This window comes from Rhodnius prolixus, unplaced genomic scaffold, assembly GCF_049639745.1.
Source record: "Rhodnius prolixus isolate KJV_2025 unplaced genomic scaffold, Rpr scaffold_23, whole genome shotgun sequence".
Taxonomy (NCBI): Eukaryota; Metazoa; Arthropoda; class Insecta; order Hemiptera; family Reduviidae; genus Rhodnius; species Rhodnius prolixus.
Genome location: NW_027411627.1, coordinates 1,051,725 through 1,074,447, shown reverse-complemented (window position 1 = coordinate 1,074,447; position 22,723 = coordinate 1,051,725). Strand labels below are relative to the sequence as shown.

General features: G+C 32.5%; 2 protein-coding genes across 5 annotated transcripts; one reads left to right on the top strand and one right to left on the bottom strand.

Moving 5' to 3' along the window:
* The first annotated feature begins 40 nt into the window (after positions 1-40).
* On the top strand, positions 41-15,047 carry LOC141459809 (cysteine dioxygenase type 1). Of its 2 annotated transcripts, none has more exons than XM_074139320.1 (5): positions 41-175; positions 7,331-7,674; positions 8,449-8,729; positions 14,179-14,348; positions 14,427-15,047. In XM_074139320.1, the coding sequence occupies exons 2-5, from the start codon at positions 7,514-7,516 to the stop codon at positions 14,460-14,462; spliced, it is 648 nt and encodes a 215-aa protein (XP_073995421.1). In that variant the 5' UTR covers positions 41-175; positions 7,331-7,513; the 3' UTR covers positions 14,463-15,047. The 2 variants fall into 2 exon arrangements, with proteins under 2 accessions (XP_073995421.1, XP_073995420.1); XM_074139319.1 differs by having other exon boundaries at positions 51-175; positions 7,512-7,674.
* Positions 15,048-16,035: 988 nt separating this feature from the next.
* Positions 16,036-22,529, bottom strand: or (AP-3 complex subunit sigma-2 or). Of its 3 annotated transcripts, none has more exons than XM_074139321.1 (7): positions 22,391-22,529; positions 22,135-22,234; positions 21,948-22,039; positions 21,272-21,455; positions 20,889-20,996; positions 19,751-19,923; positions 16,036-16,590 (listed from the first exon to the last, which is right to left on the bottom strand). In XM_074139321.1, exons 1-6 carry the CDS (start codon positions 22,429-22,431, stop codon positions 19,807-19,809), a joined length of 642 nt encoding a protein of 213 aa, XP_073995422.1. In that variant the 5' UTR covers positions 22,432-22,529; the 3' UTR covers positions 16,036-16,590; positions 19,751-19,806. The 3 variants fall into 3 exon arrangements, with proteins under 3 accessions (XP_073995422.1, XP_073995424.1, XP_073995423.1); XM_074139323.1 differs by having other exon boundaries at positions 22,318-22,461; XM_074139322.1 differs by having other exon boundaries at positions 22,135-22,194; positions 22,291-22,405.
* Between the last annotated feature and the right edge of the window lie 194 nt (positions 22,530-22,723).

The following is a 22,723-nucleotide window of genomic DNA, read 5'->3' as shown; positions in this document are numbered from 1 at the left end:
TGAATCAACTCGTTCCACCATCGGACTCGTTCCAATGGAACGAGTCCGCTCAAATAGCCCATCACTAGTAAGCAAAGCAGATCAGAAACTCTCAGTCGACCGAACGTTCTTTCTGTCAGTGGCACGTGAGCGGTATCAACCTGGTTCGTTAGCGGTCTATAATATTCACTATCAGGTATCTCAGCCTCATTTAGTAGTAATCCATTTTCTAATTTATTTACTACATCAAATAAGTTTTAAAAGTAATATCAGGCGACTTTTACTGCAAAACATGAAGGTAAAAGTTACTTTAAAAAATCTGAGTGGAGAAACGGAGCGGCTGTCACCATTTACATAATTATATTTTCTTCATCTTAGAATGTGGTAGCTTGCTTCAATATTATACACAAATCAAAAGATTCTTTTGAAGGATATGTAAAGACACATCTTCTCCCAGGCCACACCAGTATCATCTTTTGTTCTCAGACAAACCAAGGTGGTTTGATGAGAAATGTTCAAGATCAAATAAATCCTTTGGCAACTACATCAATTTGTTTTGTTTTTTTGATGGGGCCACCACCCCTACGTCGTAATCGGAGGACGGAAAGCATATTTCTGTTGACATTTTTCCTACAAAAAGTAGCTATACAAGGATCTCGAATTAGAGAACTACTTACTTAGTGCGCATTCATATAAACTAAATCTATAGGTGATTGATACTTGAACTTTTTTCATTTTCCAATTGTCTAATGTCAATTTCTGGCATTCTATTTGAACGTGGCATTTCTCTCTTAATCCAAAGAGATTATCTTTGAAATTATTACCTTCCTTGATATTAAGGTTTGAAAGAAATGGAGCAATAATCATCCACTATCTTCTATCAAAAAAACATAGTTGGAATGAATGAGTCACTGACCGTTGAATTAGCGGTATCAGTACATTATTTTATGTTCTGCATTTTCGAAATTGTTTCATCGTCAAAGAATTTGCAAGCATTACTTTGACCAGCCAAGCTGGAACTCTTGTAAGAAAAGCCTATTAGTTAAACAAAATCTTTTTTATGATTGTATCCTTTAGTGGATGAAATCACTTAAGGTGAGTGAATACATCCGCGGTAAACGACGATAGCAAACTATGTACGCTCAAATTCAATTTGTTTTCCTGGTTCTCCAGTGGATCTCCATTGATTAATCCATTTCGAGAAATTGGCCGCTTTTCGTTACACTACTTGATCTTAAAGAAGAGTAAAATTGAACCGAATCATGAGTCATATATTTCTTATAGATTGGCCATCAACTCTGGATGCCTAAGAAAAACCTCTTCAGTCTTTAATCGACCAGGAGGGTCAGGGCTTACCAGGCTTGGCTTCAGTTTTAGTAAGCTTCGACGTCTATGGTCATTAGTGCCTTTAGCAGTCTTATTATAATTAACAATTTAAACCATATCTGCTACGAAAGCTTACACTACTCTTTCTCACGTTAAAGTTACTAATTGAATTTTCTTAAAATTTATACTGAAAATTTAATTACAACCCGAAAAACTAGAAGATCTATTCATTAAAGTGGCACTTGGGTAGAGTTTTTGCCCAATGGTGGCACCCAATAAAAAAAAAAACACCAAATTAGGAGCCGCTATTTGAACATTTTGCTATTTTTTTATTCTTAAGTTACACAGATCAAGATGGATATAAGGAGCGCGCAACAACCACTCCCTCTACCCCATTCTTCCAATGGTACCAACCACGACTTGCTGAAATACTAAATATTTTATTTCCTTAACACCGACCATAGACAGAACGCTCAGACCATATAAAAAACACTTTTTTACACCCACTGTGTCTAAAATCGGTTATTTCTAGAGGAAACCCCAAAAACTTTGCACATATTTTAGATTTTCTCGTAAAATGAGGTTAACACTCATATTCTGTTCCTCCAACTCCTGCAGTTAAAGCATTAATTTTCTGCAACCTTGGAATTTTAGCCAGTTATTAATTTAATTCCCAGTAAATGCTTATGGTTGGTAATACCGTAGAATTACCAGAAATGACTAATGGGGAGCCCATATATTCCACTCCTGGAAATCTTCCTAAATTCATTTCCCTTTAACTTTTCAAGTTAAACTGTCAGACAAAATTTCAATATTACTGAGTATGTTCTTCACATTAGTTTGATGCCTATAAAAAATGGCTTCATCCAAATTTTTAGTAAACCTGCAATGCTATTTGGAACAGTTCACTGTTATTTGGAACAATTTTCCTGAACAAAATATTTCCCTTATATGTATATAAATATATATAATTTGAAAATACTTTTGAATTAGACGTCTTGTAACTCTGCGTGTAATTTTAACAGGCCCAACCAATACTTACGATATAATTTATCACGCTCATTAAAATTAAATTTTATTTACTATTGCAATTGATTGGAAGGTATTATTTGAATTGAAATAACAAAGTTAAAAGAAGGTCATGAGAGTATCACACCTAATTTTTCCAAAGTAGTTCCTTAGACTTTCTAAATTCAGGAATACTTTACATATAGATTAGCTCTAAAATTTGTTTTAAGAGAGGAATGGAGATAGCCATTCCTCTAAAGAGTCATTTTGTGAAAAGTAAAAACAATACAATTTTACAAATTATATTGTTTTGATTATTGCTAACGCCGCAAAACGCAATTAACCTGAGGCTACCAGCTGTAAGAAGAGTATGTAAGAAGTGAATATGCCTGAAAATACAGAGATTGTAGAAAATCTATACCAGTCCTTGAATGAACAACTTTCTAAAATTATAGTAAGAGAAAACAGTTGGAATGCTCTCTCCAGATTTGTTGATTATGGTTGATCAAGGTAATGGGTTTGGGGTAGGTTAATAACTAACATGACGTTGAAGCCATTACGCCCAGCTGAGAAGGGTCATTAGGTCGAGTCTTTTCTTTTTTGCTGTTGATCTAGTAATCATTTTGTTGACATTGAAGCACATCTTAATTATCTTCTATTGAGTGGAATTTTTCTATTGCACCACAAACCAGTTCGGTCTGTCAGAATTGCTGCCAGCCATTGATTAATTATTAAACAATTCATTCAACAATTATTCTTAAGAACTGTTGATTTTATAAATACGTTCTAAAACGCAAGACTTATGTTGAACGTCAGAATTTGTCAGTAAAAGAGAAAACACAAAGAAGGCTTCGGGTGCCAATGGGGTCTTGACGTGATTATAATTCTCGTACTATTTAATTATAATAAACTTCCTTCGAATTACACAGAAGATGGGTTTTTCAGAATATTGTGAAAGTAGAATTCAGGCCTTTATTGTACAGGAAACTGTGCGATTCCTGTGAAATGAAAAGGCTAAAATATCTAAAGATGAACTAAAAATATTATTTGGTTCTTGAAATATTTATTGTGCTTCAATGCCAAATATCAATAAAATCGTTTTATGGAAACCGAACTGTAAAGTTGATAAGTTCTACTTTTAAATTTACTTTATAAATTATTTCAATCTTGTGTTACTGTCAACAGTGTAGATTATATCAAAGAGATTTCGTTCGGAAGGTCTTGTTAATTAATAGCTATCTCTAGTTTTTTGGTTAGTAAACCGGTAGTCGTATAATAATCTAAAAGTTGAATAATATCACGCTGGAAATGGGGAATCCCTACAAGATTGAAATCATATTCGAGAAAATTATTGTCCGATTTACGATCAAGTTATACTCGTAACATTCCCAATTAGTCCTTCGGATGTCTTTTGCTGAAACGTAACTTATAAATTCTCAAATTCTCCTGATTATTACCCAATCATTGTTTTACTATTTTGGATTTTAAAGCAATGTTAACGTTGTCTGATACTGAGTTGGGGTTACTATAAATGTTGCTTTTAAGTATGTAAGAGTAAATGATCTATTATACTAATATTTTTATTTCTATTTGTTTAAACTTTTTTAAATTTTAATAGCTGGATCAATTTTGTCTTTTATTGGATATTAAGGTTTCCCAGTCAATTGTCTTCTTGCAGATAAAATTAGGAAATTAATTTCCAATAAATTTAAATTACTACAAGATGTTCAAGTATCTCCACTCATCACTAATTAATATATTTTGCAATGATTTCTGATTAATGACATAATAAAATTTTTAGTTGTTTCTTTACTTGGGTGACCACTTATAAACTTTTTTTTTTTAATTAATTTTGGTTAATTGATTTAAATCAATCCTTCAATACGCGGAAAAATATCTGTAAAAATTAATTACTGTTCATTATTTTTGGTTATTGATTCATTGTTTCAATAGGATGAAAAAATAACTGCCAGTTTCAGTTATGATATATTCCAGTCCACGAACAGACTAGACAAATGACACACCAACCCTTTAATGATGTAAAATATTACATTGTAAACTAGCTCTGAAGATGACCTAGTCCCTAAGTAGAAAGCTCGGCATAATGAAAATATATCATGACTGAAACTGGCATTTATTTTTCCATCCAATGCAAAAATTAAATTCCTGGACCTTCCGAATTTACAGAAAATTGCTTGATTGAATGTGGGCATTGGCTCAAAACGATTCTCTTCTTTATGAATTATGTACCATTTGCGGAAGTAGTTTTGACAAAAATAATCCTTTCCTAATAGTGGAGGAATGATAGAGATTTTTATTACAGTCATTACTCTGTTGTCTAATAATTAAATCGAGAGCTTAACTAAACCGATTTATTTATTACCTGTCATAATTTTTTCATAACACTAATGTTCTCAATTTTAAGACACTTTTATAGCTTACAATATTCATCACAAACAATAAAACATCATGCAATCTTACTGATATTTCCCTTTTGAATTTAAAAACCATAAAATCCGGAGTAATAGCACGATTTTCTCTCCTTACAATTTTCAAGGTCCCAATTTATTTATTTTTCAAACTTAAGACGGAAGACTACCTCTTCTTTTTAAAACATATGTTGTCTGAAAAATGATTGTAATTTAAGTTATAGATCTGTATTTAAAGTTATTGATGTATCTATTAGATTTACTAGGTTACTACACTTAATTGTATTGCACGGTTTTCTAACTGAATAATGTTAGTTACATTTTTGGGTCTTAAATTTTCAGTTGGTAAACAATTGTGAGTTGAACTATTAAAATTGTAGAGAGGGAATATCGTGTCAGTGTTCCACTAGATTTTCCAGTTATGCTACTGGACAAACCACAGACCTAGCCCTGAGAGCCCTTTTTTCGAAATAAAGTAATTTCAAAAAAATTAATTTCGAGAGAAGTTTGCTGAATGTTTTTTAGTCAAAACTTGTGTTTAAATTATCACAGTTGTGCCATCGTTTCAGTTGCTCAGTATCATCAATTCCAACTACGCAATCTCTCACAATTAACCTGTCAACATGAGAGCGCAACCTGCGTCCTAAACAATGAATCCCCTTTTCTGTTGACTGATTTGTCAATTTTATTTGTATTTTACTGCTGCATAAATTTCCTATTCAGTAAATCTCAAGGTGGCGTGATACAAATATCGAGGACGTTGGAATATTTGCCAATCGATCTCTCTGTTTTCAACGACTCTTGCAATAATAACTTACAATTAACTTAAATTTGAGTTTCCTACACGCTCGATAAATAAGATGATTTAAGCAAGGTGTTGCAATCGTCTGTAATCGGCGCCGACCGTAAACTTACGTACTTTACATACATATGGTACACAAATACTGCTGTAGAGTAAATGTTATTAAAATGTTAAATCAGTGTAATTACGACTGAACACTGTCCACAAAAGTATATACTACTTTTCCATTGTACCAAGTTTTGCATTTTTGATCATGAGTAAGGGCCTTTTTAACCTTCTCCATTTCTTGTAAGTGCAAGGAAGGTTAAGATTGGAACGAATTATCGATTTTGCGTTTTCTCCTAAAATACACTTTTGAACTCCACAGGAAAGGGAAACTTGAATAAGTACTATGGTAGTATGAAAGTGAGCCTGCTAATGTGAGTGGTCATCCAAACTCAAAACAAACAAAAAATCGTAGCGACTTAAAATTTGCTGTTGCGATTTAGGATGCAAAGAAGAATTCATGATTTTAATTTGTACCAACTATTTTTATAACCTCCAAGCTAATACCAGCAAAAAAGAAAAGCTTATCTTCAAAAGTGCAATTCATTTTACTAATTAAACTCATATAAGTGTTAAAAAAAAAAAAATTACAAATAAAAAATCGTAGGCGTCGAAAAAAACTTCTAAAACTGAAAAATTAATTCTGTTAAGTGGCACTTTCTGTTTTTTGCCTGGGAAATTAAAAATTTGAACAATTTTTTAGTTACCTTGGCCACACCCATTCAATTTATTAGTCATTTTTTCAGACTCAGAAGGGATATTTCTTGTGAAAACAAAACTAGATCACAATTCCTTCTTTTACTACTAGACCAAAAGTCCAAACGAAAAAATGTAAGTTTTGTATTTACTTATAATCTTACAGAATGCTACATTTGACGTATCAACATGGAAAGGTTAAATAAAAGTTGGAAAGCCGGTGTCTACCCTCTCCAAAACGTAGTGTCCATTGGACTGGTCAAGTAAGTTCCAGCGCGACCTACTAGAATGTGAGCAACTGTTTTTAGTGTCCTTCAAAGATCAATAAAAATCAACGTAGATTGTACCAGCAGCTCAATGAACCTGTTCATGTAAACAATAACAAGGATCCAAGGAAAAATCCACGATGAGTTGTTCATTCAGAATCTTCTTCTCCTTCAAACTTGTATGCTTTTTCATAGAAACAACTTTTTTACACAGCTTTACTGAATCGATTGTTAACTAAAATACGAAGTGTTTGTAGTATTTCATCGATAAGGGCTATAACATTTTCTTTTAACATCGTTTAATCATACCACACATTTAGTTCGATTATTTTTTTTAGTCATTTTCGCAGGAAAATGCTTTTAATGACCATTTTAAGTTGAGGGGGGTTAACCTTTACTATTAATTGGCTTTTAGCTGTTATCACGGCTCACTACTACCATTGCACCGAACCAAATTTTACTTTGAAGAAAATCTATTGAAAACAAAGTGACACTGTATAGTTTTAGCGATATTTTTCACCCGAAATAGCTTTACAAAATTCTTTAGTAAACTTTCAGTAAAAAGAAATCGAGTGAGTATTGGCACTATATCGGTTTTCACTGGTAATATCTGTTCTACCAGTCAGAAGTAGTGGTTTTAAAATTAATATCTATTAGTGTATCCACCGTAACTCTAAAGAAAAAAGTAGTAAGTTCAAATTCGGCACCTCACTTATGTACATAAGTATTTTGTTTTTGTTCTTAACGAGTTATGCTTTTATTTGGACAATTTTTTCTAGGAAAATGAGTTTTACTGCAGTGTTAGGGACGGATTCTGGTGTTATCAGAATGAAGTCTTGTACGAATTTTAAATTCTAAACAGATATAAATCCGTACAATTAGTGATGGCCATACAGTCGACATAAATCTTATAAACAAAGGAATAATGTTTTCTTTCCATTTGTTTTACAAATAATATAGACATGGATATCGGGAAGGTTACCACTTTGGAAGATGTATTGGAGCACCTTAAGGAAGCTTTCAGCGGCGACAAAGTGAACGTTGACCACGTGATGAACATACTGGAAGCGTACAAATCTAATCCCCAGGAATGGAGACGTTATGCAAAATTTGACAGATACAGGTATTATTTCTTTAGATTATAAAATTATAAATATATATTTTTAAATTCAAATCACAGCTGTTTGAAGAAAGTATTTTACCTTATCGTAACAGTTATGGTTGGTGAAGGTAAACAATAAAAGGTCAAATCGCAAAAAACCTGACAGAGTCCATCACAAAGCTCTGCACTATGTTTGTAGGGTTTCGTTGTTGTGAAGATGTAAGATGTTTTACTAAAATGGACTTTGAACAGATAGTGGAGACTTCAAATTGTGTCAAATTTATAAATTTAGCTCATGGTTTTGTTAACGAATTCTTTTTACTATTTGATACTATTGATGTTACTACTTGGATCTATAAGTGTCGATTCTTCTTGAGCAGCCTACTGTAATTTAGCAATCAAAAGTCCATATATTAGGACCACTTATTTTACGCTCTGTGTTTTATAATGCTAGGCAAAGAATTAGTCTAATTGCGCAGAATTTTATTCAGATTTATAAACATTCATGATACTTCATCTCTTCTTTATTTTATTTTGAAAGTTGATATTTCTTTTAGATCAATAAGCAAGACGGGGATCAGGCGATAATTGAGGATATTTATTTTAATTCTAGAATCAAACTCGGGGATGTGCTTCTAAAAGTATAAAGTTGAATTTTAAATAGGAAGATTTTTTTTTTGTCTGTAATTTATTCTTCTATTCTTTTATTGTTAGCTCCTCTCTCAGCTGTGAGTCTATCTTAAGTTGATAAGAGAGATGTTCATTTGCTAATAAAACAACTTGCTAAAATTTCAGGTATACCCGCAATTTAATAGATGAAGGTAATGGTAAATACAATTTAATGTTGCTATGCTGGGGAGAAGGTCACGGTTCAGCCATTCATGATCATGCTGACGCGCACTGCTTTATGAAGGTGCTGCATGGTAAACTCTCCGAGGTCAGATTTGAGTGGCCGAAAGAAACCTCGTCCCCGGAACTGAACGGCGGCCGACAGGAACTTGTAGCGTCTGAACTCACTCCTATGGTGGAAATATCCAGGAATACTTTGAATTCGAACGCAGTTTGTTACATTAATGGTATGTATTTGATCGAAATATATTTTTCTGTGCTCCAACCCGTACTCATACCATTGCTTAAACAATGATTCATGCGGTCTTCTTTTTACGTCAGAATGCATTACTTGTTGAGGCCAGTTTGAGGTTTTGCCCTTTACGTCTACATTAGACTTTATTATTAATTTTGAGTTGTTTAAACGCAATTAATAATTTAATTGAATAACAGTTCATTCAGTAATAATTGTTTGTAATAATTCTTTATTTTTAAAGGTGTTTTTTATTCCTTTATGGCTGTAGTTTATAATAATTGAATCATTTAGCCATTGTCTGTTAATAGTTATTTCTAAAAACAGAATTTGTTTTTCTTGAATATTGTCTATTGTGTGCAGGCCATAACATATCTCCCTTCCGCTCAACGCAGGAAAAATATTCAATCATTTTTGCAGCATTTATCTTTTGGTTGTAGGGATTTTATTTTGATTTTTCTATCAGCTCATTAATCCTATTGCTCAAAATGGAAAGTCTTACCCCCGAACTGACCGCAGAGATCACTCCTCTGAAGTCTAAACTCCAAAGCTTAGCACATGACTTTAAAGCTATCCTAGAGCAAGGGCGATCCATCACTGAGAACCCTTTCCAATTGTTCCTGTTCAAGGGCATGTGCAGGAAGTTAGATTCTTATTTTGACACCTTTCAGGCTACGTGGGATAGAATAATAGAGCTAGTAGTCTCCCGGCAGTTAACTAGCATCTTTCCTAGTCAGCAAGATAAAAGATAACAGTAGGCAGTGAAGCGTTATTATTAAAAAATTAGCGCCATCTATGAGCGTCATATGAATCCAACTCCTGTCTCGTACAATAAGAGCCACAAGTATATTTACAGCATATAGGTTTCTAGTGTGGGATGCTTGCTATCTAAATTTGGGCTGATAAGACCCGATAAGCAGCGTTGGGCAAGAACCTAGCAGTAATATCTAGCTGCTGTACTAAGTAGACCTCTTCCCCTACGGTTCTTGTAGCTTGTGGTCGTATTGAGAAATCTGCTGAAGCGAAAGATCCTGCCCCCTTTCGAGAAGGACCTATTAACTCAAATGGGGTTAGCAGAAAACTTCTCTCCCAAATTGACCGACCACATACTTCCACTGACAAGAGGAAGAGAAGTCAAGATATATTTTAACCAACATTGCTATTTAGGTGGCTAGCTGTACTGACATGGCGCTATCTTAAATAGCCGGACTATCAAGCAACTTGCCAAACTGCCTTCTTTAATTTGATAATAGTTCCGTTCATGAGGCCCAATTTTTTTAATTAATCTGTTTTCTTTGGGTGAATGTTTATATGTTTTGTTCTTTAGGTTGATAATTTTAGTATTTACAAATAATATTGTAATAAAATAACCATCCCACTCGTAAATTTTATTTTTTTATTTTGTGTGTGTGAAGAATGTAGTTGATAAGGCAGTGGTGGTACAAACATATCATACGATCGCGATATCGTGCGGGTCAAGTCGTTGTTACACTTAGTTTCACCTCCTTATCGGCGCGATAGTAATGCCAATCACAAATTTATTTTTAAATTTCACTGACTAGGAGAAGAAAGGGAAAAGGAAATACTAGAATAGTGCGTGCCATTCTGAAAGGAATGTAACCTCCTTTAATCACCATTATCTTCGAAAGAGGGATAAGTATAAATACTGAAGTGGTTCTTTAACAAACTCTATTCTGTTCAGTACTTCATCTAGGAATCAGAATCTTGTCCATTCTCTAGAAATGAAGAAATGGAGGCTTCAAGCCTTTGAAAGAGAAATCTATGCCTCCCTATAAACCCTTAAAAATAAAGCCTTATCAAGATTTTGATGCACCTATTCCAAGAAACCAATAAGACAAACGTAATAAAGCTAGCTACATTAAGGTGGTCTCCAAAATGCTGTTGGAAAAGAAATAGTTCCAGAAAAAGAGGTCTTAAAAAACCTAAATTATGATTGGTGCCTTAATGTAGGAGAATGCCAGAAATCTTTTAGAAAATGTTTAGAAATGGGAAGGTTGCAGCAAAAATTACTAGAAGACTGGCAAAAACGCATTGAAGATTCTAGGATCATTGGCCATTAATATGCGAGGCGCCTAGAAACAACAGAATTGGAAAGGAGGAATTGATTTCCACAGATTGTTTCCGAGTCTAGGTTCGATTTCTGGCAAAGCTGTCATTGAGTACACTATCCGGTAAAGTATTGTGATTTGGGGCGCCAGTGAACTCGATAGATCGATGTTTTAATTACGAAAACACACACACATTCCACGATCAAACATAAAATAAAAGTTGCAAAAATGAAAAATAAAACGCTAAAATTTTTTGGGAAAAATAAAAGAGAAATATTTTTAATAGATCATAAGGCGGAGTTCATGAATAGACAGATAACTTTTTCTATAATGTTTTAACCTTCATTTCGTGCGACAAAGAAATTATTAATCTCATATTATTCCTTCTTCTATAATGTACTTGTCCTTTCAAATTTACACAAATAAAATTAAATATTGCGATAAGAGGGTTCCCGATGAAAAACAAAATACTACAATTAGATAATAGATAGCGTATTTACAATCTCTTACCAATCTTACAGATTACCCAGAAGTGTTTTTATGTAAATATGGCGCTACAGAGAAGCAAGAAGGTTGGTCCATTGATTGCGAATACCGTGTCATCAATTAAAAGTTGCTTGAGTGGCCCTTTTTTTTGTTATTCAAATGAGATAAAAATCTTAAATTTTTAATTATGACAGCTAAAAATATATTATTAAGAGTGAATTTGAGTAGGGGTCCTTCAACATTGCGTGTAATTTTCATCTGACAAGATAGCTCGTATCTCTGCAAATTTTTTACGTACAAATTAAATTTATGTTTAAACTTACATTTTGTACTGAATGTATTGCAATAATACTGACCATGTAGAGTCCGCCTATCGGTTAGAGAATAATTGTTTTATACGACGTTATAAAAAAAAAAAAAATGCAAATATTATGTTCAGCCTCCGAACTGTTTTTCCTTGTCTCTGTTACTCCAATTTCTTGCCTTGTTCTCATTATTATTTCTTGGGTAAATCAAGACTAGTATCTCGGTATTACAATTCGTTTAACCATTCGAATGAATGGAGATGAACTAATTTTTCTTTTACTCACTTTTATATTATCTTTTATTGACTGTAAACTATTAATACTTAGAACTGAAATGGCGACGATTTGGTCAAAATAAAAAACAACTCCGAGATTATGCCGTTTCGACAAATTTATTGAATTCCTCAGGGTGAGGTTATGTGAGTTGGTTGAAAGTTCGTAGTTTTTTTCTGTTACTCTACCGACATAACCTCACTCCGAGGAATACAATAAATTTGTTGAAACGGCGTAATCACGGAGTTGTTTTTTATTTTGACCGAATCCTCACCATTTCAATCCTATAAACTCACCTTACTCAATTAAGTCCTTTTAAAAAAAAACTTCCCTTTTTAAAGTGACCGTCAGACCAATTTAGTTAGTTTTGCCTACTGCGTGACGATAAAAAATCCCGATAACTCAGAACAAAATCCTTAGACTAGTCACTGATCAAATTTGTAGAAAATCGTCTGACCAGAAATGCTGGTTGTCCCTTCTTTTTAAATACTTCAAATTGACTTTTTCAAAAATGGTTCGTATAAAGTGGGTATGTAGAAAAATCAAAGAAAACTTGTATCTTTTAAGTTTATTCCAGGTTTCAAAAAACTTTAATTACGTAAACCGGAAAATTACCTAATATACTTCTGGCGTAGATGTAATTGTTTCTAAAGGAGAACAGTTTTCTCCTTCAGAATTACTGCTTTCTTTTCCCGGACGAAGTAATCTACCGTGTCTATGTTACGTGACTGAACTTCCTCTATCTCTTCCTAGGCAAACCAAAGCGTCGTGCAACATTAACCAAGGTGGATGAAACTGCAGAAACTTTTGACGCCCCCCAGAAAGCTTTCATACATATTGGTTAGGAAAAGAGAATTCCCCCTCTTGAGAGGAGGAAGTTTAAAGCTCTATTTCCTAAATATTAAAATCTAATATCGAATATCTTTCATAATCCTATTTTTTTTTTCAACCGAATCAGTTGGCTGAATCTCCTTTCTACTGTAGAATTCTTAGAAAGACACAGGGTGTGTCACGTTGTGTCTTATCTACCTATTGTGCTAATCTAAAAAATGTTAAATTAATAAAATTAAGAGGGAAGAGACTCTAAAATTTCATCCTCATGTTGGTTGGAGTGAAACAGCACCAACCTGAAGCCAAAGAACACCTAAACATCTCATTTAATACTCAATCATCCTAAAAACAGGTGATGATATTTTACAGCATTCATTAAATTGCCTTTTGCTGTTAAAGATCTAATGCATTCGAATTATGCTTTTGTAAAATGAAGCCTTGGAAAATATCAAATCTCATTTCAAATCTAAATAAAGGTTAAGATGTAAAATTACGGTTGAAATTGTGTTTTTTAATTGATTCATTTATATTAATTGGGAGTAAATTAATTGCTTCCATTAAATTCTAAACTGCCATTTATCTGTGGTGTGCGATAATAAATTTCAATTGCGTGTATAAGATCCAATCAAAAACAATAATTGCATCAATATTATTCAGAATCGGTTAATTGGACGATCATAAAAACATATTTAAAAGGAATTTAAAGAAAAAAATACTGATGGAAAATTACGCTAGTAAATATTACGAGAGATAACCTGAGAATGGTAAATCAATTCGATAACCTGAAGAAAAGGTTATCAATCCTCATCAATTATCTCATTTTTGGGAACTGGAATGCTGTATGCGCAAAACCATCCCTAAAGGGACAACAAAGGCTAATGCAATAACTTATTTTATGAGGAAAACGAACATTCAGTAAATATTATGCAACTACTATTTTGTTTTTAGCAACCTCTTCTTCCGTTTGATATCTTGACCGCAAAAAATGGAACACTCAGTTCACCAGCAGACAGGACAGAAAACACACCAAACTTGAAATTACAATGTTAAAAAAATATTGCAATTTGTCAATAACATGATGACCTAGTCTCAAGGTCGAAAGCTCGGCAAAAATATTTAAATAATGACTGAAATTGGCATTTTTCTTTCTTTATTCTGGATTAATGAATCACTCACCATAAACAATGAACAATGACTGTCTAATACCATTCCGGTTGGAAGCAGGAAGTTAGAAGTCATATTTTGTTTTGGTAACTTTTTGAAAATTACTACAACCTGAATGCATTTTTATGAAACAACTGGTGAATTTATTTTGTATTTACTGTATGGCTGAAATCCATCACAGCTCGCGTTAACGGTGTACGTATTGTTATTTTTCTTTATTTTATAAATAATATTTAACCAAATAAACTATATTTATGCACCTATAAAAGCACGTACCAAACGGTTCTCTTTGCTTAATTTTGTGATGATGTTACAGATAGCATGGGATTACACCGTGTAGAGAATCCAAGTTCCAGCGACACTGCGGTCAGTCTACATCTATATTGCCCGCCTTTCGACGCCTGCCATGTATTTAACCAACAGACCGGCCATAAAACTAAATGTCCAGTTACTTTTTGGTCCAAATTTGGCAACAAACCAGATAGGGTAAGCTATTTGTCTCATATTTTAAAAGTAATAATAGTAGTTTCTAAAAAAAACTAAAAATTATATATTTTATTACAGAAAATCCAAGACCAAAGACCACCGGAGGATAATTAAATGTTACCTACTGGTGGAATATACAATAACATCTTGGAAATGAATTGTAAACATTCTACGATTTGTGGCATTCCATATTTCAACAATGTTGTCACAATTTTATAATTCGAGAAAAATACAAATAAAATTCGACAATGGGTGATACCATAAATAAACTCATCCAACTAGCGAGAGCAGAAAAAAGGTTCCTCTTTTTCTCAGTCAGGTTCTTTTATCTCGAATGCTCGCATTAGAAGAAACAAACTATTTTTACACACTCCATGAAACATTCTACCTTGATCTGTCTTGGCCTTCAAAATAAACAAGACCAACCTTTCTTCATTCATTATTATGATGGGCTTCTCCTCCTCCATTTGGTTGCAGGTTATAGTACTTTTGTGAGAAAAACTAAATACTTTATTCCCTAAACTTGCCGATATATCCCCAAGAACCAGAAGAAGGCTTCCACAAATTAGTATAATAAATAGTTCGCTGAAAATAGAATAAATAAAGATTTACTTGTTTTTTATATCAAAAATATTTCACAGATTTTAAATGTAAATTTATATATTTGTAAATTTATTTTATATATATGTATTTCGTAATTTAATGTGTTTTTATTGGAAGACATTTATATATTTGTATTAAAAAAATTGTTGGAAAATAAAAACGAAGGTAGAAACAAAGACTGTTTCTTTAAAATAAAGAAATTATCAGAAAAAAGTATATAATTTTCAAACCATTATTATCCATATGATAAAAGGCTCTCTTAAGACGTTTTCAGTTGTCAATCAGAAAGTAAAGAAAAATAGCAATCTCTAAAGTTAATTGCGGAAGAAAAAGATGTCTCGGGCTCTCAGGAACGTACTACTCTAAATATCTGCCTTTCACACCATTAGGATTTCTCCATGCGGAAGTGAAAATCGTCTCGGACAGGATGTGCGCACCTATAGTTTTACATTGCTCGCCAATTTTGTGGATATTCACTTTGTTAAAAGTCTTTTATCTCTATGGCTATCAAATCTGCTTGAATAATGAGGCCACATTGAGTCCAAATGGCTGGAAGAAGTTATTTGGTCGCCGAAAATGAGACTAAACAGATGATTAACGGGGGAACGAATCATTTTATTACAAACTGCGGAAAGAAAGTGTCGTGATTCTAGATTTTTATTTAAATGGACTTAAATAAAGCAACCAAACTGTTGGAAATTTCAAATTTTATTTTTTTGTTAAGAAAGTTTCAGGCCTAAAGCTAATAAGAACAATGACGGTTCAGTTTGTTCAACAATTCACCTATCTTTACTTTTTACATTATACTACTGATAAATTATGTACCATCAACACTATAATTTATGCTCAAAGTAATTGACAAAGATAAAATTAATCAAAAGATTGGAATATTAGATTATTATACATATATTAAAAATAACGATAATTATTAACCATAATGCACTATCATCCGCTGTTTACAAACGGAAAATATACGCAGGGTAAGCAGTACTTTATTTGTTTTTAGTTGTTCATTTTGTCTAGTAATGCTTGGCTAAACTGTTTTGGGTTATTAATATGGATTTAAATAAGAATGCCCACACAATAATGTAAGAAATAGTTTATTTAACAGATATAAAAACTCAATTGGAATCAATAATTTCCTTCAAAATATACAAAAACGAAAATATATTCATTTACATTACCTAACTTAAATAAATAAAACAAAAACAGAGTTACACGGAAGTTATATTTTTTTTATCTTTGTATTTTCTTCATGAAAAATTGAGTTTTTTTAATATTTACAATATAATTTGTTTTTATTTATCTACCAATTTAGTATTTACAAAATATATATAGTCTTTATTTAACTCTATTTTCTTATTTGATAGATAAGACTTAAATAAAACACAAACAAATTCAGCATGTGGATAGGACACAGATTTTACTTTCATTTTAAAACACACAGCTGATGTAAACATTATACTTGATTGTAAAGTTCTAGAAGCTACATAGCTGGCGTTAGCTTCAAATATTTGTGTCAATTCAATTTATTCTTCTCTATTTTAGATTTCGTGGTAATTTTTTGCAAGCATTCCTAGTGCATGTCAGCAGTGTTATTGTTCCCCGTGGAAATATTTGTCAGACAGGATCATAATCCCTAAAAAAAATATAGAAATTTTAGGGTTAATTCTCTTTAAACTGCACCACAAGCGGAGATGGGCAAAAATTTGATCAATTAAATTGAATTAAACCAAAATTAAACACAAGTTATAATAAATGTGAAATTTCGAGAAAAAAAAATTACAGAACTATATAAAATGCATGTTCACTTGCATCTTTTTCACCAATCTTGGCATAATCTACAGGGGACACTTCAGACTGAAGTTACTCAAGGAATTCCAAAAATAAAACAAATTTCTAGAGTAAATGTTATTAATAAAAGTTAGTGTATTTAGAAAAAGAAATTTAAAATAAATAGTTGCAGAAATTTTCATGAAAATCTGAGAAACAGAAATAGAAAGAGGAAGTTCAAGAACAAAGGATCAACGTCACAAGACCATGTAGTCAAAGAAAATATTAAAAACTTAAATTTCCTGCAATTTTACCATTTTTCCCTTTCATACTTACTTTCTCCCTTTCTTTTTCCTTTAGAGGTTTTTACTCAAATTATAAATTTCCAGAAAAAAATTAATGTAGACCCGATTATAATCAAATTCTTTCGGAAAAGTGATCAAATACATTTGATATTTCGAAAAAAATGTCAGTTTCAATCACAAAAGTTTTTATTAGAATTTTAATAAAATATTTGGGCAAGAAATTTGAAAACCATGTCCCTATTCTTTGCAAATGTAACTTGCAGAGATATGGTTTAATTGAACTTCATTATTTCATAACGGAACTTATGTTCTAAAGCAAGGTTACAACGTGACAAAAGAAAGAATACAATCTTGACGTCCTTCCAGTATTTATTTATTTATTGACTGCGTACAATTTCTATTATTTGTTATTTATTGTAGCTAAAACACTTCCTGTATGAGGTGTGTTTGTGTGAGTGGCCAACTCTATAATCTATTCTAATACTTCAATACATTTAATTATCTATAAATAAATGTATAGAAATTATAAATAGATAAAATAGTTATGGCTGGATAAAGTCAACTGACATTTAGAAAAAACTTAATAAATATATTTATAAACTGAAGACGAGAATTAGTGGATGGCATTGAACAATATTCATATTATTTGTTTATTTTAAGGCGCGACAACATCTGAGGCCATTGGTGCCTGGAGATTTTTTTAGTGTATTGCCAGCCAGCCTCCAGACAGAGTTCTCTCATCACAGACAAGTCTGTTAGAACAAGGGCTGTAAGAAGCTCCTAGGAAGAGAAAATCTAAGGGTCAGTAGTTGGATTCTGAACTCGTAATCTTCGCGATGGAATCCCAGTATTCGCTGTTAACCAACTACTCAGCTTTCCCTGTTATTTATATATTAATTTTCTAATGGAATATATTTTCAAACTTAAGAGAAAGCTCAACGTACATCGACTCTTCATGACAAGGGGAGAGAAGGTTGCCTAGCATAAACCACTCTTAAGACAGGAAGTTATCCGTTATGGTTCCTATTACCACTGTTGCCACATTCTATGAAATTGCCCTTCCACTAACTAATTTCTCCTCACCTTTGGAAGTATTTTAAAATTCTCTACCTCGAATTGATATTATGCCGGCCGCTTACAATATACTGAGAAGGTATTTTAAGGACATCCTCTGGTGTGCCATTTCAGTGTAACATAAGCACTTTATCACCTATTAAAAATTATTAAGGATTTATTAGGTAACCTAAATTTTTAATTTACAGAGAACTGGATGAACGGAAGTACTATCGCTGCGAGAAAGGTCGTGTAAGTGTTCTTTCCAGATTTCTCCTGAAAATATAGTCGTGTGGGTTAAAGATACTTAAGAATGAAAAATATTTTAGGGATTTTATTGGGTTACACGTGTAAAACTACCTTATAATATACTGATTGGCAGTATAATTCTATATAAATTTAGGATCAACTGCCCAAAATAGCATAATATAGTATTGCTTTCACTACATAAATTGGGAATACGCTGGCTATTGTAATATATTAAGTACTCTTGGAGCTTCAAAGAGAGTTCTTTCTACAAACCTGTGGGTGGTAACTAGTAAGGTTTAGTAAGCCCACAGTAAAACTCTACCACTAGATATAAACTCAATGTATGCTATGAGCATGCACACTGCCTCACCTAATTGTTGGGACCCTGTTTTGGAGATCACGTGCCCTTATTCCTCTCCAACTGACTAAAATAGAAAATCTAAGTAGACAATCCATGGTTCTCATTCTTCAGTACTCAAAGTTCAAACTGCTAAATTTTAAAAAAAAATATTTCGTTCTAGGAAGTTTTTATTTTTATAAAGTTTGAAAATCTGGCTTTTCTCTGAAAAGGGTAGACGGTACCCACCGTCTCTAAAAAAGTACCATTCATTAGAGTAGTTTTCAATGATAAGTGTATCAAATAGAAGATGTTAATCTACGAGGGTGAAATAAATGTACCGACTGGAAAAAAAAAAATTGTTGATGCCATTTTTGAGCTTTTCTGAAAAATCCATTCGTAAAGTGGTACACCTGTAGTAGAGAGATTTTCATCGCTAAATCACTGTCAGGTCTAACACATGTTAACGAAACATAAAGTTGAACCTTCTTGCGATTTTCCCTGTTCACAAACAAACCCTCTGACAATGTTTTAAATATTAACTTCCAGAATCAGAAGACCTCAACAAGAATACATAGTAGTAATCGCCTATTTTTTCAGGCGGGGCTTAACGTCCAACTAGGTGTCGTAGACGGAGGCGACTAGCAAACATACTTTACTGTAAATTTCTTTTGTTAACCATTAAATAAAATCCAAGGCCAAGACTGGGAATCGAACCCAGTACCACCACAATGCGTATTAGCTTTGCAGGTCTCGCCTCTTAACCCGCTCGGCTACCATAGCGCCTATCTCAACAAGAATATTCCTGGTGGAAACTCGATATTGAAAATGTAACGACAAGGGATACTCACCAAGTGGTTAGAAGAAGTGATAATAACAGGAAAGATAACTAATTTAAAAGGAATGAATGCACGCTATGTGCTCTTCTTTGATTAGTAACTAAATAACCCTTCCTCTTACAGAACCGGTAATGGATAGTGTTGCCTTTCACAACCAAACACACTCAACGACATTCGAGTCGTCCGTAAAATTACCACAAAGTGGTGCAAGTACTGACTCATTTTGTTTTATACGTATTTTACCTGCTAGCGTGTGGTGAGGTGAGGATAGAAGCAGCTTCGTCACCATGGATACGAGGTCAGAATTTAAGATCTTTTATAGCTTGAGGAAGGTCAGGTAATTTCATTTCTTTAAGTTGAGCTGGCAAATTGATATTCTTCACAGCACTAACAGCTCGCGCAGCCGCCAAACCAGTCTGTAAAAGAATGAAACAAATATAAAAACGTTTCAGTGATTGTCAACTAAATTAAGGTTTGAAATAAATTATTATAATCAGGTCTTAGGATTCGATTCTCTCAATAATTTCTAAATAAAGTACTTTCGATTCAGTACAAATCTGTACTCGATTTCCGCAGGATATAATTCAAGGAACAACTATTAAAACTACTCGTAAATGTTTCGAAAATATTAAAGGAAAACAACTTGTCTGCAGAACTACAAACTTCTACATTCTTAGGGACTATTCTTTTATTCCAATAAAAAATGCAATCATAAAAAGAAATCAGCCTTTGTTTAGTAAATTTAAGTCGCTAATAAAGAAAAAATTCAACAATGCTGTACTGCGTGACCACTCGACGTGATACTGCAGGCTGAGGAAACACTCGCAACGGTCTGGTAACAACGAATAATCTGTATGTTTTGCCAGTAATAAAAGGATCAGCGCCGCATATGTTCCGAGTGAAGCGCAAAGAACAGAAATTTCAGACAAGAAAAACTGATGCCTTAAGAGCTAACTGCAAACCTCCAAACGTAATTGCCTCTAATTGACAGAAGGAAGAGGCTCTAAGGAAGGGTGCTGCAAAATATTGTTTAGAATTATGGTTGGTATGCTACTAGATCACCATCAATTAAATAGTGATTTTTCGTTCGGTTCTTAAAAGAGAATCATAGGAAGGAATTAACTAAGTTGTTAGGGCTAGGCTCTCGCGCGGGAATTTCTGTTCTGAGTCAAACTGACATTCCTTAAACGTGTAGACACGTCGCTTGTCGTAAAGAGATCCCTGATCTGAGATTTTTTCATTATGAAAATATGAGTGGGAACATGAAAATTCAAGTTTCACATATTAACTTATATAATAGCTTACTTATAGTAGCTAACCATCAATGTTATAATAGCTAATACTACATTACTTATAATATTAGATTAACACAAACTCTAACCTCTTGCTTTTCTAACTTGTTTTGTTCTGAGATCCTAGATAATATTTCAGACATATTCGTTTCTAACACCATGCCACCCATGACTAATTCATTCAATATATAGTGCACCTAAAATCAAAAATGGGATAAATAAGATTAATATTAAATTTTGAAAAGGAAAAAAGAAGCAGAAAAATTTAATTTTTTTAGTGACTAAAGAGCATGGAAATAGCATGGAAAGAGCATGAAAAGAGCAAAATGGAAATAACACAGATCAAAGTGAACAGCAGATTTGACTTAATTAGCCATCCATTCTATATATGTAAATACGTAACTATTTATTTTTGATGTTAAAACTTTTTAAAAATAAAATAAAAACAAAATTAGAAAAGAATTTTGTTTACCTTATCCACATGGAATATAAGATCAAGTTCGCAAACGTTTTCAAAGCATTTATCTAAAGTTTCGACGAAAACTTGAATTAAGTCTAATATACCAAGTTCAGATTCTGATGAATCCACACAGAATACGAAATAAAGTGTAGCGTAATGTCTATAGATTAATTTATAATCTGATCCACCAATCAAACTGACAAAAATAAAAATGAAAACAAAGTTATTGCGAATATTTGTAGTAATTTTTTTAATACTATAATTTGAAAATTTGCATGAACACAACCTAAACTTAAAGTAGTCTCATTTATTAAGTGAATATGATGACTGTTCAATTTCAAACATGAAGAAGTTATAAAACATTAACCTCTAGATAAAAGGATTATGCAGCCTAAGCAATACATTAATCACTCTGACACAGTAAAGTTTAGTTGTGAAAAGTAAAACTTCAAAGGATCCTCTTAAAAGAATTAGAAATCTAGAAAATTCCATTAATACTTATAATATTTTTGTTTTTTTGATCCCAAAGAGAGAAGACAATCGAATATGTACAGAAAAAAAAGACAGATCAGAGTTTCTTTTCTTAACTAAGTTATAGGACCATTAAATAGTTTAAATATACCATTCACCCTTCATGCAATAATAAAACTTTGTTTCTATTTATTTAATTGCATTAATATTTACTTACCTTCCACCTTCAAGAAAATTACAAACATTATCATCTCTTTTGGAAACTAGCTGAAATGTCTCCTTTATTATTTGCTGTTGCATATCCTCTGTCTGGAATGTTATTCATATTTATTCGTTTGATTATATGAAGAGCAATTATATAACATCTGGTAACAAACATCATTTTTCTTGAAATATGTACTTACAAAATATTGATAGAACTTTGTCAAACGCGGTTTGCCATGGTTATTAAACACTAATATTGCCTTAATCATAATAGCATTAATTGTAGAAACATATATCAACCTTAAATTATGAAACCAAACAAAAAAATAAAAATTTTAAAATGGATTGTAACTAACTTCAGAGACAACACTGGAAACATATACCCCACAATCTCCAATCTGCTCCACTCGTGCACATACTACACACATTCACTAATCTCGACAAGAGAAATACTACCATCTGCAATCTCCGATCACAGAAATCTCCAGTACCAGCATTCATAAACCGATTACAGACAGTATTGCATTAATTAAAAGTAACAAGAATATTTCTAATTAATATGTAGATCTTCAAATGTTAGTACAGGCATTAGAACAATCTTCTTTACTGGCTGAAAAATAAATCAAAATAGTAATATTAACCTAATGAGTCGAACAGTAATGTCTCTAAATTACTGGTGAATTACCGTTAGAGATTAATTTCAGTTATTAATTAATTTTACTGCGATATTCAACTGCCATATTATATTCTTTTAATAAATTTTGTATAATAATCGAACTGTATAAATCT

What these genes read in the sequence shown, in the direction of transcription:
- LOC141459809 (XM_074139320.1), top strand. Translation starts at nt 7,514, where the DNA reads ATGGATATCGGGAAGGTTACCACTTTGGAAGATGTATTGGAGCACCTT. An exon ending in CGCAGTTTGTTACATTAATG is followed by an intron (nt 8,730 to 14,178) that starts GTATGTATTTGA and finishes ATGATGTTACAG; the next exon opens with ATAGCATGGGATTACACCGT. An exon ending in TTGGCAACAAACCAGATAGG is followed by an intron (nt 14,349 to 14,426) that starts GTAAGCTATTTG and finishes ATTTTATTACAG; the next exon opens with AAAATCCAAGACCAAAGACC.
- or (XM_074139321.1), bottom strand. Translation starts at nt 22,431, where the DNA reads ATGCTGGTACTGGAGATTTCTGTGATCGGAGATTGCAGATG. An exon ending in GTGATCGGAGATTGCAGATG is followed by an intron (nt 22,235 to 22,390) that starts GTAGTATTTCTC and finishes TCATAATTTAAG; the next exon opens with GTTGATATATGTTTCTACAA. An exon ending in CAAAGTTCTATCAATATTTT is followed by an intron (nt 22,040 to 22,134) that starts GTAAGTACATAT and finishes ATAACATTCCAG; the next exon opens with ACAGAGGATATGCAACAGCA.